This window comes from Cebus imitator, unplaced genomic scaffold (assembly GCF_001604975.1).
Source record: "Cebus imitator isolate Cc_AM_T3 unplaced genomic scaffold, Cebus_imitator-1.0 Scaffold66, whole genome shotgun sequence".
NCBI classification, from domain to species: Eukaryota; Metazoa; Chordata; class Mammalia; order Primates; family Cebidae; genus Cebus; species Cebus imitator.
Window position 1 is genome coordinate 610,751 of NW_016107381.1, and position 17,286 is coordinate 628,036.

Here is a 17,286-nt window from a genome sequence, read left to right on the forward strand (position 1 = left end):
TCAAGAGAATCTCTCTCAAAGACCTGAGAGCCATTTCTTTAAAATGTAATCATTAAGAATTGCCTGAACCCAGGAGGCGGAGGTTGCGGTGAGCCGAGATCGCGCCATTGCACTCCAGCCTGGGTAACATGAGTAAAACTCTATCTCAAAAAAAAAAAAAAAAAAGGATTGAGTTTATCCCGATGGCTGATTTGCTGGGTGGGCCAGAGGGAGGGGATATGAGTGCTTCCTTTTCTGGGCCACCACCTCCCCTCCCAGCAGCAGAAGCCCAGCAACCACACCACACGCCTTGGTCCTGTGCACAGAATGCCTTTATTCCTGGGCTGGCATCTGGATGTGGAGGACACAGGGACTCACAGATTCTCTGGTGGAAGAGGAGGGGCAGTCAGGCCCTGGGTCCAGACTGACCAGTCTGTGCGTGCAGAGACCAAGTGGGGCGATAGAGCCAGCTGGGGACCTTGGGGCAGGGACCCAGGCTGGCCTCCAAGTGCATGGGCCTGGATGGGGCTGGGTGAGGCCCCTGCGTGGGTGTGGTCAGGGTGGCCACTGGGCCCGGCCTTTCTCAGCGGCCCTGAGCCTGCAGTCTCTGCATCTGCAGAATCTGGCTGAGAATCTGCTGCACGTCTTCATCCATCTGGCCCTAGGATGAGAGGAATAGAGGGCGACTCTGAGTGCACCCCCAGTGGCTTCCCCAGGCCCCCCACCACTCCCATAGACCAAGCCAGCCAGGAGGGAAATGCACAGAGGCAGGCTCCAACATGCCATGAACCTCTCCCCAGGACCAGCCTCCCACTGTACAGAAGGGGAAACTGAGGCCGAGAGAGCAACAGTGGCACACCCAAAGCCACCCAGGCACCTGGGAGTTAGGCCACTCACCTGAATGGCGTATAGGAGGTGGCTTCTGTACAAAGCCACCACGCTGGAGTGGTCCCTGGCAGCTTCCTGTGGGTATAAGGGAGGGGTGCTCAGAAAAGGAGGACCACCTCCTTGCTGAGGAAAACACACCAAAAAGCGCCCTTTGTACCCCAAGCCTGTATTTTGATGGCATACACCAGGTGACGGCCGGCTGCTAAAATATGGAAATATGGCTGGGCACGGTAGCACATATTTGTAACCCCAGCACTTTGGGAGGCTGAGGCGGGCGGATCACCTGATGTCAGGAGTTCGAGACCAGCCTGGACCAACGTGGTGAAACCCCGTCTCTACTAAAAATACAGTAATTTCCCAGGCAAGGTGGTGCACACCTATAATCCCAGCTACTCGGGAGGCTGAGGCAAGAGAATCACGTGAACCCAGGAGGCAGAGGTTGCAGTGAGCCAAGATCCTGTCACTGGTGACAGAGTGAGACTGTCTCACAAGAATACACACACACACACACACACACACAGAAATATGGTTCGGCATGGTGGCACATGTTTGTAATCCCAGCATTTTGGGAGTCTGAGGCGGAGAACTGCTTGAAGGCAGGAGTCTGAGGCTGTAGTGAGGGATGATTGCACCACTTCACTCCAGCCTGGGAAAGAGAGCAAGATCCTGTATCCAAAAAAAAAAAAAAAAAAAAAAAGCAGGCACTGGGGCACAGTGGCTCATGCCTGTAATCCCAGCACTTTGAGAGGCTGGGGAGAGCCCAGGAGTTCAAGACCTGGCCAACATGGCAAAACCCCATCTCTACTAAAAATACAAAAATTAGCCCAGTGTGGTAGTGTGTGTGCGCCTGTAATTCTAGTTACACAGGACACTAAGGCAGGAGAATTGCTTGAACCGGGAAGGCGAAGGCTGCAGAGGCTGCAGTGAGCCAAGATCTTCCCACCGCACTCCAGCCTGGGTGAGGGAATGAGACCCTGTCTCAAAAAAAAATAAAGGAAATATTTCCTGGCCACACTGGGCACGTGACGTGTGCTCCACCTACTTACCCCAGCCTCCTCCTGAGATTCCCACCAGTGCTGAGCTGGTCGGTAGATGTTTATGTGGACTCCTCTCCCCCTGCCCGGCCCTTACCTGCAGCTGCTGCTGTAAACCCTTCACCTGGTCACGGAGAGCCTCCACCTCGGGGGTGGCCAGGGCAGCCGGCTGCTCCTTCAAGGCCTCCTTAAGACTGAAGACTTCTTTGGAGAGTTCTGTGATCTGAGGGTGGGGGGGTTGTCAGCGGTCACCCTCAGCCCAGGGCTGGGGGCTGGGGACCTCTCTGAAGCTGCAGGAAGAGGCCAGGGAGGAAGGCTTTCAAGGGAAGGTCCCACCCCTGGGGTTACCAAACTTTGGTCCGAGGGTCATGCCTGGCCCACAGCCTGTTTTCTTTTTTTCTTTTTCTTTTTTTAAATAGAGATGGGGTTTCTCCATGTTGGTCAGGCTGGTCTTGAACCCCCTACCTCAGGTGATGCACCCACCTCGGCCTACCAAAGTGCTGGGATTACAGGCATGAGTCACCACATCTCTTAAAGCTTTAGTTAGCTCATCTGGAAAATGGGGATGAAAATCCTTTCTGAAACCAGGTGTGGTGGCTCACACCTGTGTTCCTACTATTTTGGGAGGCTGAGGCAGGCAGATCCCTTGAGCTCAGGGGTTTGAGACCAACCTGGGCAATATGACGAAACACAGTCTCTTAGAAACAAAAACAAAAACAAACAAACAAAAAACAGGCTAGGTGTGATGGCTGACGCCTGTAATTCCAGCACTTTGGGAGATCAAGTCACCTCAGGTTGGGAGTTCGAGACCAGCCTGACCAACATGATGAAACCCTGTCTTTACTAAAAATATAAAAATTAGTTGGGCATGGTAGTGCACTCCTGTAATCCCAGCTACTTGGGAGGCCGAGGCAGAGGAATCACTTGAACCCGGGAGGCGAGGTTGCAGTGAGCCGAGATCATGCCACTGCACTCCAGCCTGGGTGACAAAGTGAGACTCTATCTCAAAAAAGAAAAAAAAAGAAAAAAGAAGTGGCCAGGTGCAGTGGCTTACACCTGTAATCCCAGCACTTTGGGAGGCCAAGGTGGGGGAATCACAAATTCAGGAGTTCAAGACCAGCCTGGCCAACATGGAGTAACTGCGCCCCCGCCACCGTCTCTACTAAAAATACAAAATTAGCCGGGCATGGTGCCCCATGCTTGTAACCCCAACTACGGGGGAGGTAGAGTTTGCAGGAGCTGAGATCGCGCCATTGCACTCCAGCCTGGTCAACAAGAGTTGACTCCATCTAAAGAGTGATCCACGGCCGGGCGCGGTGGCTCAAGCCTGTAATCCCAGCACTTTGGGAGGCCGAGGCGGGTGGATCACGAGGTCAAGAGATCGAGACCATCCTGGTCAACACGGTGAAACCCCGTCTCTACNAAAAAAAAAAAAAAAAAAAAATCTAAAAGCCAAATAATTATAAAGTGACCAAAAAGTTCTTACATTTTTATTTTTAGTATTTTCCAAACTACTATATTTACCAGCTCTTGTGGCTTCTTTCTATTTAGAAAATAAAGACCCACAAACACAATAAAGTAATAAATACTTAATGTTGTCTTAAGTCCCTAATTTTGGAATAATTTGTAATGCAATAGATCACTAATACAAAATGAACACTTTTTTTAAAAAATATTAAGGATTTATAATAAGCAAAACGCCCCTTACCTTCAGCTTTTAGAAGGAAGTTTTATATAGACATACTCAGTTTATTCTGCTTTACTTTATTGAGCTTCACAGATACTGTGTTTTTTTTTACAAATTGAAGTTTTCTTACAAATCTGTATCCAGCAAGTCTATTGGCACCATTTTTCTGACAGCATGTGTTCCCTTCATGTTTCTGTGTTACATTTTAGTAATTTTCACAATATTTTAAACTTTTTAATTATTATTATATCTGCTATGGTGACCTGTTAATAGTAATTTTTATGCTAGTATTCTAATTGTTTAGGACTCCTCAAACCATACCTATATAAGACACCAAACATAATTCATAAATGTATGTATTCTGACTGCTCCACCAAGTTGTTCTTCCCCTATCTCTCTGCCTCTCTTGGACCTCTTTATTCTATGAGACATAAGAATATTGAAGTTAGGCCAATTTATAACCCTACAATTGTCTATAAGTGTTCATGTAAGAGGAGGAGCTACACAATACTCACTTTCAATTAAAAGCTCAAAATGATTACGTTTAGTGATGAAGGCATGCCAAATGCAGAGATAGGCTAAAAGCTAGGCCTCTTGGGCCAAATGGCAAGCCAAGTTGTGAAGTAAAGAAAAAGTTATTGAAGGAAATTAAAAGCACTACTCCAGTGAACACAGGAATGACAAGAAAGTGTGAAACATCCTTATTGCTATTATAGAAAAAGTTGTATCAATCTGGATATATCAAACCAGCCACAACATTCTCTCAAGCAAAGCCTATTCCAGAGCAAGGTTCTAACTTTCTTTAATTCTACGTAGGCTGAAAGAGGTGACAAAACTGCAGAAGAAAATGTGGAAGCAGAGTTTGGTTCAAGAGGTGTAAAAACAGTAGTTATTTCTGTAACAAAAGTGCAAGGTGAAGCAGCAAGTGTTGAATTAGATTCTACAGCAAGTTACTTAGAAAATTTGGCTAAGATAATTAATGAAGATGGCTACACTAAGAACAGATTTATAATGTACATGAAACAGCCTTATATGGGAAGAAGATACCATCTACCATTTCTATAGCTAGAGAGAAAAAGTCAATTTTTGGCTTCAAAGCTTTAAGACTTTGAAGCTTTAAGACTGACTTACTTATTTGGGGCTAATGCAGTTTGTGACTTCAAATTGAAGCTAATGCTCATTTACCACTCTAAAAATCATAGACCCTTAAGAATTACACTAAATCTATTCCACCTGTGCTCTATAAATGGTGCAACAAACCCTGAATGGCATCACCTATTTACAGCATGGTTTATTAAATATTTTAAATTCATTATTGATGCCAACTGTTTAGGAAAGAAAAAAAGAATTTCTATCAAAATATTAGTGCTCATTGACAATGCTCCCAGTTCCAGGAGTTCTGATGAAGATACACAAGGAGATTAATGTTGTTTTCATGCCTGCTAATACAACATTCACTACACCACATATGGCTCAAGGAGTAATTCTGACATTCAAGTTTTATTAGCGAGAAATACTTCTAGGCAGGCCGTGGTGACTCATGCCTTCAACCCTAGCACTTTGGGAGGCTGATGCAGGCAGATCACCTGAGGTTGGTAGTTTGAGATCAGCCTGGCCAACATGGCAAAATCCTGTCTCCACTAAAAATACAAGAATTAACCGGGTGTGAAAGTGGGCACCTGTAATCACATCTGCTCAGGAGGATAAGGCACTAGAATTGCTTGAACCCTGGAGATGGAGGCTGCACTGAGCCGAGATCACACCACTGCACCCAACCTGGGCAACAGAGAGAGTCTCAGTCGAAAAGAAAAAAATAATCTGAGCAGTAACTGGCACAGATAGCTATTCTTCTGAAGGTTCTGAGCAAAGTAACTTAAAAGCCTTCTGAAAAAGATTCAGCATTTTAGATGCCATTAAAAACAATTGTGATTCATGGTAGAAGGTAAAAATGTTTACATTAAAAGAAATTTGGAAGAAGTTGATTACAATCCTCATGTCTGACTTTCAGGCATTCAATCCCTCACTGGAAAAAGTAACTGCAGATGTGGTAGAAATATCAAAAGAACTAGAATTAGAAGTGGAGCACATAGATGTGACTGAATTGCTGAATTCTCATGATAAAACTTGAACAGATGAGGGAGTTGCTTTTAAGGATGAGCAAAGAAAATGGTTTCTTGAGATGGAATCTACTTTTGGTTTAGATGCTGTGAACATTGTTTGGTTTTTGTTGTTTTTTTCAATCCTCAAAGACATCTGAAATATGACCACTGTTGAAATGACAATAAAGGATTTAGAGTATTATCTAAACTTAGTTGATAAAGCAGAGTCTGGGTTTGAGAGGATTTACTCTAATTCTGAAAGAAGTTCTACTGTGGGTAAAATGCCATCAGATAGCAATCTTCCATGAAAGGAACAGTCAATCAATGTGGCAAATTTCACTGTTGACTTATTTTTTATTATTTTTTTAAAACACAGTCTCACTCTGTCTCCCAGGCTGGAGTAAAGTGGCATGATCTCGGTTCACTGCAACCTTCACCTCCTGAGTTCAAGAGATTCTCCTGCTTCAGCCTCCCTAGTAGCTGGGATTATGGGCACCTGCCACCATGCCTGTCTATTTTTTTTTAATTATATTTTTAGTAGAGATGAGGTTTCACCATGTTGCCCACGCTAGTCTCAAACTCCTGAACTCAGGTGATCCGCCCACCTCGGCCTCCCAAAGTGCTAGGATTACAGGCGTGAGCCGCTGTGCCTGGCACTGTTGTCTTATTTTAAGAAATTGCCACAGACATCTCAAACTTCAGCAACCATAACCTTATTCATCAACAACTGTCAACACTGAGGTAGGATGCTTCACCAGCAAAAAGATTACAACTTGCTAAAGACTAGATGATTGTTAGCATTTAGCAATAAAGTAGTTGTAAATTAAAATGTCATTTTTTAGACACAATATTAAATGATAAGCTACAGTATGGTGTAAATGTAATTTTTACATCCAATGGGGAACCGAAAAGATTGTGTGGCTCACTTTATTGCAATATTCTCCTTATTGCAATAATCTGGAATTGAACATACAATATCTCTGAGGTATATCTGTAGTCATGAAGTCAAATATAAGTTCAGTAGCCACTAGCCTCACCTGTTTTCTGGGCAGTTGCTTTATTACTAATTCATGTGCGGTTTATTACCGAGTCTCTGTTGATGTCTTAGATCAGTGAAGAACTTACATCAGTGAAGAACACTAATTCACAGGCGTTTAGAGAAAGTTTATCTCAGTTTGCAAACAGTATGAAGGCAGGTACATTAAGTATTTATTATTTTTATCACTGCCTGACACATTGTTCAAAAGTATCTCTGTGGGAAATCCATGCAGGAACTTCAGCCTACGTATCTAAAATAAGTTAATTGAAAAAAACAAAAAATAAATAAACTTTATTATTATATATTTTTTCTGAACAAAAACACACAGAATAATGACAATTTTACATATCATACATGATACGGTTTGGCTATGTCCCCACCCAAATCTCATCTTGCGTTGTAAGTCCCACAATTCCCATGAGTCATGGGAGGAACCCTGTGGGAGACAATTGAATTATGAGGATGGGTCTTTACCATGCTGTTCTCCTGATAGTGAATGTGTCTCACAAGATCTGATGGTTTTAAAAATAGATGTTTGCCTCTGCAAGCTCTCTCTTTGCCTGCTGCCATCCATGTAAGATGTGATTTGCTCCTTCTTGCCTTCCACCATGATTGTGTAGCCTCCCCAGCCATGAAGAACTATAAGTCCAATAACCCATTTTTTTTTTTTTTTGGTAAATTGCCAGTCTTGGGTATTTCTTTATCAGCAACATGAAAATGGACTAATACAGTATGCAAACATTTATACATTTGAATCCTCAAATTAACTTTTCATTTTACTTAAAACATTGTATATTAAAAACAAACACAACTCTAGCATACCCAAAATCATTGTGATTGCCTGTTATATCTTTTTAAGTTTATTTGAAGTTGAACTTGTATCAAATGTTATAGAATTCATACTTAACCAAGTAAAAATCTAGTCATACAGTGAATAAGTCCCCCATTACCTCTTTGTAAAATAATGCTTTATTGAAATGTCTTTCTAAACTCTTGTCTTTCTCTCCTCATAGCTATTTATATATCATCTCTCGATATTTACAAAACATTAATCTGTTCAAGTTGTCTGTACTCTCTCCTTATAAGTTGTCAGTAGCACAGAATTTTTTTTTTTATAAACATCTTACTCATAGTAAATTTAAATGGAGAATATTAAACAGTATTGCACATTCGCAGGGAGCAAAAGCATCTTCCTGGACATTTACTCTCTTTTCGGGAAAGAAAAAAAATCATAAGCCTGGATTTGAACAATGGTGTTTTGGTGTTTTTGAGTTAAGCTTAACTCTGCTTTCATGTTCTGGATTATAGAACTCAAGTGTCTAGCACTTTAAAACACAGCACTTACATTTTAGTGCCAAACAACAAAACTGTTTTATTTTGGCAAAAGGATTTCACTGGGATTTAACAATCCTTGTGCTCATTCGTTGTTTCTTCTCTGTTAAATTAACTGATGCTGCTCCAAAGCATTTTCTCTCTCCTTTTGTCCCTGGCTGGCCTCTTTCACTCTGATTTCAGTGAAACAGCAGTTTTATAGAGCTGATTGAAGGTATATAATAATATAAATCCATGGCAGGGGAAGTATTCCTTTTAATGGCATTTGCCTCTCCCTTTTTTTTTTTTTCCCTGCCAAAATATGCCCACCATCATGTGAATATCTAAACTCTTGATCTGATACTATTTAAGTGATTTTGCTATTATCCACTTTGCTTCTTTTTAAAAATATTTTCTTCCATATTATGTTACCTTTCATCTCTCTACCCTTAATTCTAATTGAATCAGAAAGGAACATTTATTTTCACTTACCCACTTCCAATATTGTGCTATCTGTACCTCTTGTTACCACTGACATTCTTTAAAGAATGGTTTACTTGTATTTCCTTTCCTTCTTGATCTTTTATTTATTTGGTTTTTTTACACTACATTAAGCTCTGGCATGCTGACTCCTATTTCAGCAATACAGCAAAATGGCTCTCTTCAAAGCTATCTACATTTCTATAATACCTAAATCCAACTACTTGTTTTCTGTGATCTGAGTATGGATTTTGTCACTATTTTCTTGATGTTTTTCATCTGTCTCTTCTTCCAGGATGCAAGATACAGGGCTAATCTCAATTCTTGTCTTATATACCTGCCCCTCCTTTTTTATCTTACTGGCTTATTTCAAATTCAAAATCATGGTTGCTCAAAGAAATCACCCTGACATTTTCTCATGTTCCATATTTTACCCGAGATATCTCAATTATTCTCTGGCTTTCTTCACCTGAGGAAGATATCTACTATGTCTTTAAGATAAAGTTGAACTCTTCAGTGACTGGCTGTTTCAGTGACACATTAAATTCAGACTTTCCAAAACCAAGCTCATTATATTTTATGCTTAACCAGTATCTCATTTTCAATTTTGGCATCATGAAATGTTCCAGCTTTCATACTGGAGAAAACTCCATTCTTTTTAAAATCATCTAGCTCACCGTTTCTTATTCTATCTCACAAATCTATCTTCTCTAAATGCTTTTTCTTCTACCTTTGTAGCACTACTCCCTTTTATTTGTTGCAGGTTAATTCAAAGGTAGACTTCTATTTGATTTCTTTACCTGTCACTCACTCGAGTTAAACTTGAAATCCTGAGCTACCACAGTTTCACTTCTTGACATTTTATTCACAATTGAATAAATGATATTACATTTTAAAAAATTCAAAAGATACCAAAATAAAGTCTTCCTTTTGCTTTTGTCCTGCAATATTCCAGAAGCTTTTCATAAAATTGATGGGTTAATATACATACTATTCTGTACATAACTTTTATTAGTATTTTTCCTGCAAATATTGCTTTATTACAACATAAAAATCTTCTTCATCTTTGTTTATAGCTTTATAATACAGACATACCATGATTAATAATTGTACATCCGCCCCCATTTATGAACATCCACATAGTATCCAGGCTTGTCATTCATGCAATGCTATACTAAGCAACTTTACTGTGCCCATTTCTACACATATATGAGTTTGTCTTTAAGGTAATTTTCTGTAACTGTAATTGTTTAGTCAATGTTACATGCATTTATAATTTTGAAAAATATTTTCAGATATTTTATTAGAGATTTATTTTAATTTACACACCTGCCAACAGCGTGTGAGAGCCTGTTACTTTATGTCTTTTCAACACCATATAATTAACAACAGTTTGAAAAAAATGAGGTCTGAATTTACTTTGCCTTTATTGGTAAGTACAATTGAGTCTCTCTGTTTAATGGTGCTTGTATTTCCTATTTTCAAAGTGTCTGTATTTTTTTACAATCTATTAAACTTTTGTTAGTCTTCTCCCTAATTAATTAATAGCTACTTTTTACAAATGAGAATCATTATTTGTTTTTGTCCTGGAATATGTTTCAAATATTTCACTTTGATTTTTAGTATGCCTTTGCTTTTAATATTGTTTAGCAATGCAGATTTTGTTATAATTGTAGATAGTAAAGGTCAGTGCTTTTCCAAGTAGCAAAAATGTTTATTGCTGTAAGATATTCCATGGTGTGAATATGCCACATTTAAAAATTATTATGTAAACTGGATGTGGTGGTTGATGCTTGTAATCCCGGCACTTTGAGAGTCCAAGATGGAAGGAATGCTTGAGGCCAGGAGTCTGAGACCAGCCTGAGAAACAGTGAGACTTCATCTCCACACACACACACACACACACAAATTCTGAAAAATTATCATCTGGGCATGGTGCACCTGGTCGTCCCAGCTACCTGAGAGGCTGAAGTGGGAGGATCAGTTGAACCCAGGAGTTTGAGGTCGCATTGAGTTATGATCATATCACTGCATTCTATCCCGGGTGACAGAGCAAGACTCTGCCTCTAAAATAATGAAAATGAAAAAAAAAAAAAAAACTGCATATAAACACATAAAATGTATTCCAATTTTGATGGACATCTGAATGTTTCCATTACAAAGCTAATATAAATAACACTTCTCTGTCGATTTTGGTAGAAGTATCTTGAACATTGGTGCAGACTTTTCTGTTGAGTTCTAGGAGTAAATTTGCTGATGTTTTCATTGGCTATTTTTATGTTCAGTTTTAGTAAATAATTCCAAAATTAGTTTTTGAATTGGATTGTTTTGCTTTGTTACCAACACTTGATTTTAACAAATATTAAAGTTTTGCCATGCTGGTGTTTGTATTGGGGAAACTCATTGTGATTTAAGTGCTAATTTCCTTCATTACTAATGAATTTAAGCACTGTACCATATGTCTATGAGCAATTTGGTGATTTAAGTGTAAGATTATTAAAAGTTATGTACTGTAAAAAAGTCTCTCTGGTAAAGTCTTCTGTATTTTCTTGTTAATTTGTGGAAATTTATATATTCTGAGTGGATCTTCTGTGGTCACATATGTTGCAGGTATCTTATTCCACTTTTTTTGTCTATTTGATTCTTAATCATGTCTCTTAACAAAAAAATGTTTAATTCAGTCCAAATTATCAGGTTTTAATTTTCTTAATGGCTAGCTTTTAAAATATTGTTTAAGATTAACTTATTGTTATAATGGATCTTAAAAACTCCTACTGCCTAGTGACGTCACAGCTGTCAGAACTTCCTAGTACCATTTATTATTCACATATTAGTGATGATGCTCGTGTAAACAAACCTATTGGGCTGCCAGTTGTATGAAAGTATCTTGTAATATCCTAGGTCTTCACACTCATTCAGCCCTCACTTATCCACTAACCCAGAGCAACTTCCAGTCCTGCCATCTCCATTTATGATAAGTATCCTATACAGATATACAATTTTAAAAATTATTTTTATCATAATTTTACTGTATGTTTTCTATATTTAGATACACAGATACTCACCATTTTCTTATAAATGACTACAGTATTCAATATAGTAATATGCTGTACAGGTGTGTGGTGTAGGAGCTACAGACTCCACCACATAGCCTAGGTATGTAGTAAGCTACATCATCTAGGTATATGCAAATACACTCTATCATGTTTGCACAATGACTAAATTGTCTAACAATTCATTTCTTAGGACATATATTTGTCTTTAAGAGATACATGATTGTTATTTCACTATTCTTTTTCCTTAGAAAACTACCTCCCTATAGATATATGAATAACGGAAATAATCTTTGAAAGATATCCTCTATATAATAATTTAAATAATTTTGTCAATCCATGACACAGTCTATATACCATTTTATTAAGACCTCTAGAAGTCAATATTAACTCAATTGCTATGGAAATATTATGTTCAGGTAACAAGAACAACAAAAATAAGACAGGTTGTTTCATTTTGAAAGGCAAACCATCATTCTCAGCAAACTGACAAAAGAACAGAAAATCAAACACCGCATGTTCTCACTCACAGGTGGGTGTTGAACAATGAGAACACTTGGACACAGGGAGGGAAGCACTACACACTGGGTCTGTTGGGGGGGAAATAGGGGAGGGACAGCGTAGGGTTGGGAGTTGGGGAGAGATAGCATGGGGAGAAATGCCAGATATAGGTGAAGGGGAGGAAGGCAGCAAATCACACTGCCACGTGTGTAGCTATGCAACAACCTTGCATGTTCTTCACTTGTACCCCCAAACCTAAAATGCAATTTTAAAAAAGAAAAAAAAAAAAAGGCAAAGACAACAGGAAGTTTTGTTTATGGAGATTTTAACTAAGCTTTAAAGAACTGAGATGATCAAAACAGATAAGCAAACAAAAGACAGGAAACTGTAACAAAAGGTAGAATTCTTCCTGAAATTAAAATTCCTTGGAACAGTACAAAGTATAAATATAACATTTAACCCTGTAACTTTGACAATCACATTTTCTATATTGTCATAAGAAAATACTGTTCCTTTTTTTCTGCAGGGATTTATATAGCAAAACTCATCTATCAATGTAACAATGTAAAAATAATATATTTCAGACTTGTACAATTTTCACTTCTAATTAAATAAGGTATATCCTACAAATAAAGGAATTTTTGCTTTAAATCTGAATGTTGATCAAATTATAAAATAACATTTTTTTAACATTAAAAGTCTATTTCTGTGTTTTAGGGAATATAGAAGTTTCCTTGCCTTCATAATAAAATATCAATTATACAAATGACCTCAGTCAACAAAAGGGAATCATTTATTTTAAATAAGCAGCATTTGTTTATAAAATACAATATACTATTTTACATTTTATAACAATACAAAGTTTCCACTTTTCCAGTTTAAGACCCAAGTATATTAAAGGTTGTTTTTCTCCATGACAATTTTTCCCCCTTTGGTGAAGATGAAATATAGACAAATTAGTCTAAATGGGCATTAATGCTCACTAAAAAAATTATAGATATCTGGCTTTGTGTGACTGAAAAAAATATAAACATTTTGAGTAGAGCCTAGGTATCTAAATTTGTAACTATCTTTTATGCACATTACAGTATGAGAATGTCTGCATCACTATTGCCTATGCATCATTATAGGGTATATTTTAACTATATTGAGATCCTAAATGGGACAGAGGAAAGAATATTGCGCTCAAAGCCAAAAGGTTTAAGTTTGAAATCAGGCTATACTATTGATAAGATGTATACCTTTAGGCAAGGTGAACTCTTTGGTTCCATTTCCTTCACTATAAAATACAGTAATAGCAACTTTAAATACATGTTTCAATGATTAAATGACTTAAGATAAAATGCCTGGAACAGTGTAGGCAGTGAACAAATGTTACACAAATCTAAATAATCAAACTGCTTCAGTGAATGCAACATTCACTCGAAGGAGAAAAATCTGTTCCACTGACTAAGTGATTTCTTGAGTTATAAGTTTTTCAGAGTACTCATGCTATTAAATATTCTAGTTATGGATTATGGATACTTGATTCTTTTTCTTTAACTCACTGATTTAGAAGGATTAATCCTCATCCATATGACAGCATACTAATTTCCATTAGAGGAATATTACACTTGGGGCTTCTCTTTCTATATGTTATTCTGTTATGATGTGTTTGATATCTTTTTTCCTGAATTTTAACCAACATATTCTTACTGAAAGAGTTGTATATGTTTTTATGTGCTTACTCTTAACTAAGATTAAGAAAAACTATGAGGTGTAAACATGAAAGTTAGGAAGAAACTCTCTCTTCGTCATTCACTTTAGTGTTTGCCTAGTTTATTATTGGGACCTTACCTGATGTCAAACTTACATATAGATCCAAAATGTAAGTGTATTTTAGCGTTTCAATTGCTTTTCAATGGCCCAGGCCAGTAATTCTTTGGAAGGATTTTAGACAAATATCAAATCTTAGTTATTTTATTTCTTCGAAGTAGTTGAGATAGTAACTTCCATTATATTGCATTGATTATAGTTGATCAAGAGGTCTTTGCTAACAACTACTTTGTGAAAAACTCTCCACTAAGCCTTGTTTTGAATAGTTTTCAAAGGCTTCATTTCCTCCCCAAAGGAATCAAGTTTATTAGAAAGTACTTACATATACCAAGTAACAGAGCAGCATACACATCATTATAAAGAATTGATTATTTGTATGGTATAGACCAAACATTAGTTATAAATTAGGGATTATGTCTGAGTAGATAAAGCAGGGAGACAAGTGGAATCTCTAGTTACTCAAAATAATCTAACATTCACAAAATAGCTACTATTTGCAGATAATTTCATCTCATCTTTTAAAAAATAGTTTATTGGATAATAAAAGGAGAGATTGGTTTGATTAGACCTTTTTTTTTTTTTTTTTTTAATTACAGCTTTCCAAATCTCTGAAATATTGAGTAGTCATTGTTCTTGGTACTTCGTTGGTGTGTCTGTGTGTGATCTGCCTAGAAAATGACTTGTTTGGTAGACAGGAGTGTTTTCCATTGATCTATAAAGAATGTGACTATTTGCTTAGGTCACACTATCATGTAGTTCAAGTTTATTCAGTGATAAATTCAAACCTACTCACATCAACATATGGAATAGAACAAGAATCAGAAAACTTTTTCTGTAAAGGGCCAAGTAGAATACATTTTATTTGTATAAGCCATGCAATCTTCATCACAATTATTCATCTCTCCTATTTTGGCACCAAAGTAGTTAAACACAATACACAAACCAACATACATGTATGCATGGCTGTGTTCCAATACCGCTTTTTTGCATAATGAGGCAGAAGGCCAGATTTAGTCTTTGGAACAATATTTACTGATACCTGGAATAGACATATAATGTGGAAATAAACTTTATACATGTGAAGAATTACTGTGTCATTCTTTTTCTTTTTTACTGTGTATCATGTAACATAAAAGAAAAAATGGGACAAAATTCTCATTCATCTACTGTGTGCCAAGCATGGTATTACAGTGTTTGTCTTATAACATTTATTTGTAATGAACTGTATCTTCACCTGTGATAGCAAGTATCCAAGGGACTTGATATCCCTTACCTACTGGTGTTCACACACTTGTCTATTCTCTTCCATGTTGAATTAGGACTAGCTTGTAACCAATAGGATATTGCAAAAATGGTGATTTGTGACTTCTTTGAATGGATCATTTTAAGAAATGGAGGTCTCCAACTTGCATTCAGGTATTAAAATCACTGATCAACCTTTTGCTTGCAACCTCATGAGAGAATCTGACCCAGAACCACTCAGCTGAGTCATTATTTTCGTAATTTTTTTTTTAAGAGAACAGGTATCATTCTCACCCAGGCTGGATTGGCAGTGGCATGATCACAGCTCGCTGTAACCTTGAACTCCTGAGCTCAAGTGATCCTCCTGTCTCAGCCGCCCTCATAGCTAGGACTACAGATATGTTAGTAGTCCTGAATGCCTAGTTAGATTTCTCAATTCTGGATATATCACACTACATAAGATACTGTTTTAAATTACTAAGTTTTGGTATTTTTTCAGCATTGGTAACTAGTATACCATGTTATATATGAGAGAATAGCAAATATTTTCTGTAAAGGAGCAGGTAGTAAATACTTAGGATGTTTTTTGACTCTATGGTCTCTGTTGCAACCATTCAACTCCGTCATTGTGCAAAAGCATCCATAAGCAACATTTAAATGAGCAGGCAAAGATGCTTAGTAAAATTTTATGTAAAAAATACTAGACTACGGGTCAACAGTGGCTTGTGGAACAAAGTTTTCTTGCCTTTATGATAGTTGACAAATAAATATCATGTTAAATGACATCACAAAAATAGTAATCAATGTACTTATTTAATGGGATTATCAAATTAGGGAGTCATAAGGACAGAAGACTTTCTTCAAAATTTTTTTGGATATTTTAGTTTTCTTTATGTTGGCCCACATTATTTTTCCTCATATAGTTACAGAGTATTTAAGTGTAGAGAAATTTTATAGCCAAAATGTCCCAGTTAAAGTGAAGGCTATCAATTTTTTCATTGCCTCCTCTGCAGCTCTTCTACAATTATCTTTTGAAAGTCCTTGACTTCAATCAGAGAAAAAGGATAAAAAGGATGGAATGAAGATACCAAGGAAAAATTCACATTAGGAAGTGTAATGGATCTTGTTTTCTGCCATAAAGAGGAATAGGTTCTCAGACTCATATCTACTCTTCAATTGCACAAGACTTCTCATAAAAACCAAAACTATGTAGTAATTTATGACACCAAGAAACTGATTTTAAAATATGTGAAGCTCTACTCTAATTAACATAATCTCTACTGCTAATGTCCATTTAATAACCCAAACAGTAATTTTACAGGAAAAAAATCTAATAGACATCTGAAAAGATTTGCTGATAAATTAATTTTACAGATTTTTTTATGTAACTTTAAGTTCTGGGATACATGTACAGAATGTGCAGATTTGTTACATAAGGTATACATGTGTATGGTGGTTTGCTGCACTCATCAATTCGTCATCTAGGTTTAAAGCCCCACATGCATTAGGTATTTCTCCCAATCCTCTTCCTTCCCTTGCCCCCAATCCCTGAAAGACCCATGTATGTAACGTTTCCCTCCGTTTCCATGTGTTCTCATTGTTCAACTCCCACTTATGAGTGAGAATATGCAGTGTTTGGTTTTCTGCTCCTGTGTTAGCTTGCTGAGCATGATGGTTTTCACCTTCATCCATGACCCAGCAAATGACATAAACTCATTCTTTTTTACGGCTGCATAGTATTCCATGGTATATAATTGCCACATTTTCTTTATCCAGTCTATCATTGATGGGCATTTGGGTTGGTTCCAAGTCTTTGCTATTGTGAACAGTGCTGCAATAAACATACCATGTGCATGTGTCTTTATACTAGAATGATTTATAATCCTTTGAGTATATATTCAGTAATGGGATTGCTGAGTCAAATGATATTTCTGGTTCTAGATCCTTGAGGAATTGCCACATTGTCTTCCACATGATTGAACTAATTTATACTCCCACCAACCACGTAAAAACATATATATTTTTCCACATCCTCTCCAGCATCTGTTGTTTCCTTACTTTTTATGCTTACCATTTTAGCTAGCATGAGATGGTATCTCATCGTGGCTTTGATTTGCATTTCTCTAATGACCAGTGACGATGAGCTTTTTTTTCGTAT

At 37.6% G+C, this 17,286-nt stretch overlaps 1 protein-coding gene across 1 annotated transcript in view; it reads right to left on the reverse strand.

Moving 5' to 3' along the window:
* Positions 1-293: 293 nt before the first annotated feature.
* The window catches only part of LOC108305738 (ankyrin repeat domain-containing protein 24-like), a 48,299-nt gene continuing 31,306 nt past the window's right edge, over positions 294-17,286 (reverse strand). Inside the window, exons 2-4 of the mRNA XM_037739274.1 lie at positions 1,999-2,124; positions 877-942; positions 294-640 (exon numbers count right to left, since the gene is read on the reverse strand). Of these exons, the coding sequence (XP_037595202.1) occupies positions 563-640; positions 877-942; positions 1,999-2,124 (270 nt within the window). The 3' untranslated portion in view covers positions 294-562. The remainder of the gene's footprint in view (positions 641-876; positions 943-1,998; positions 2,125-17,286) is intronic.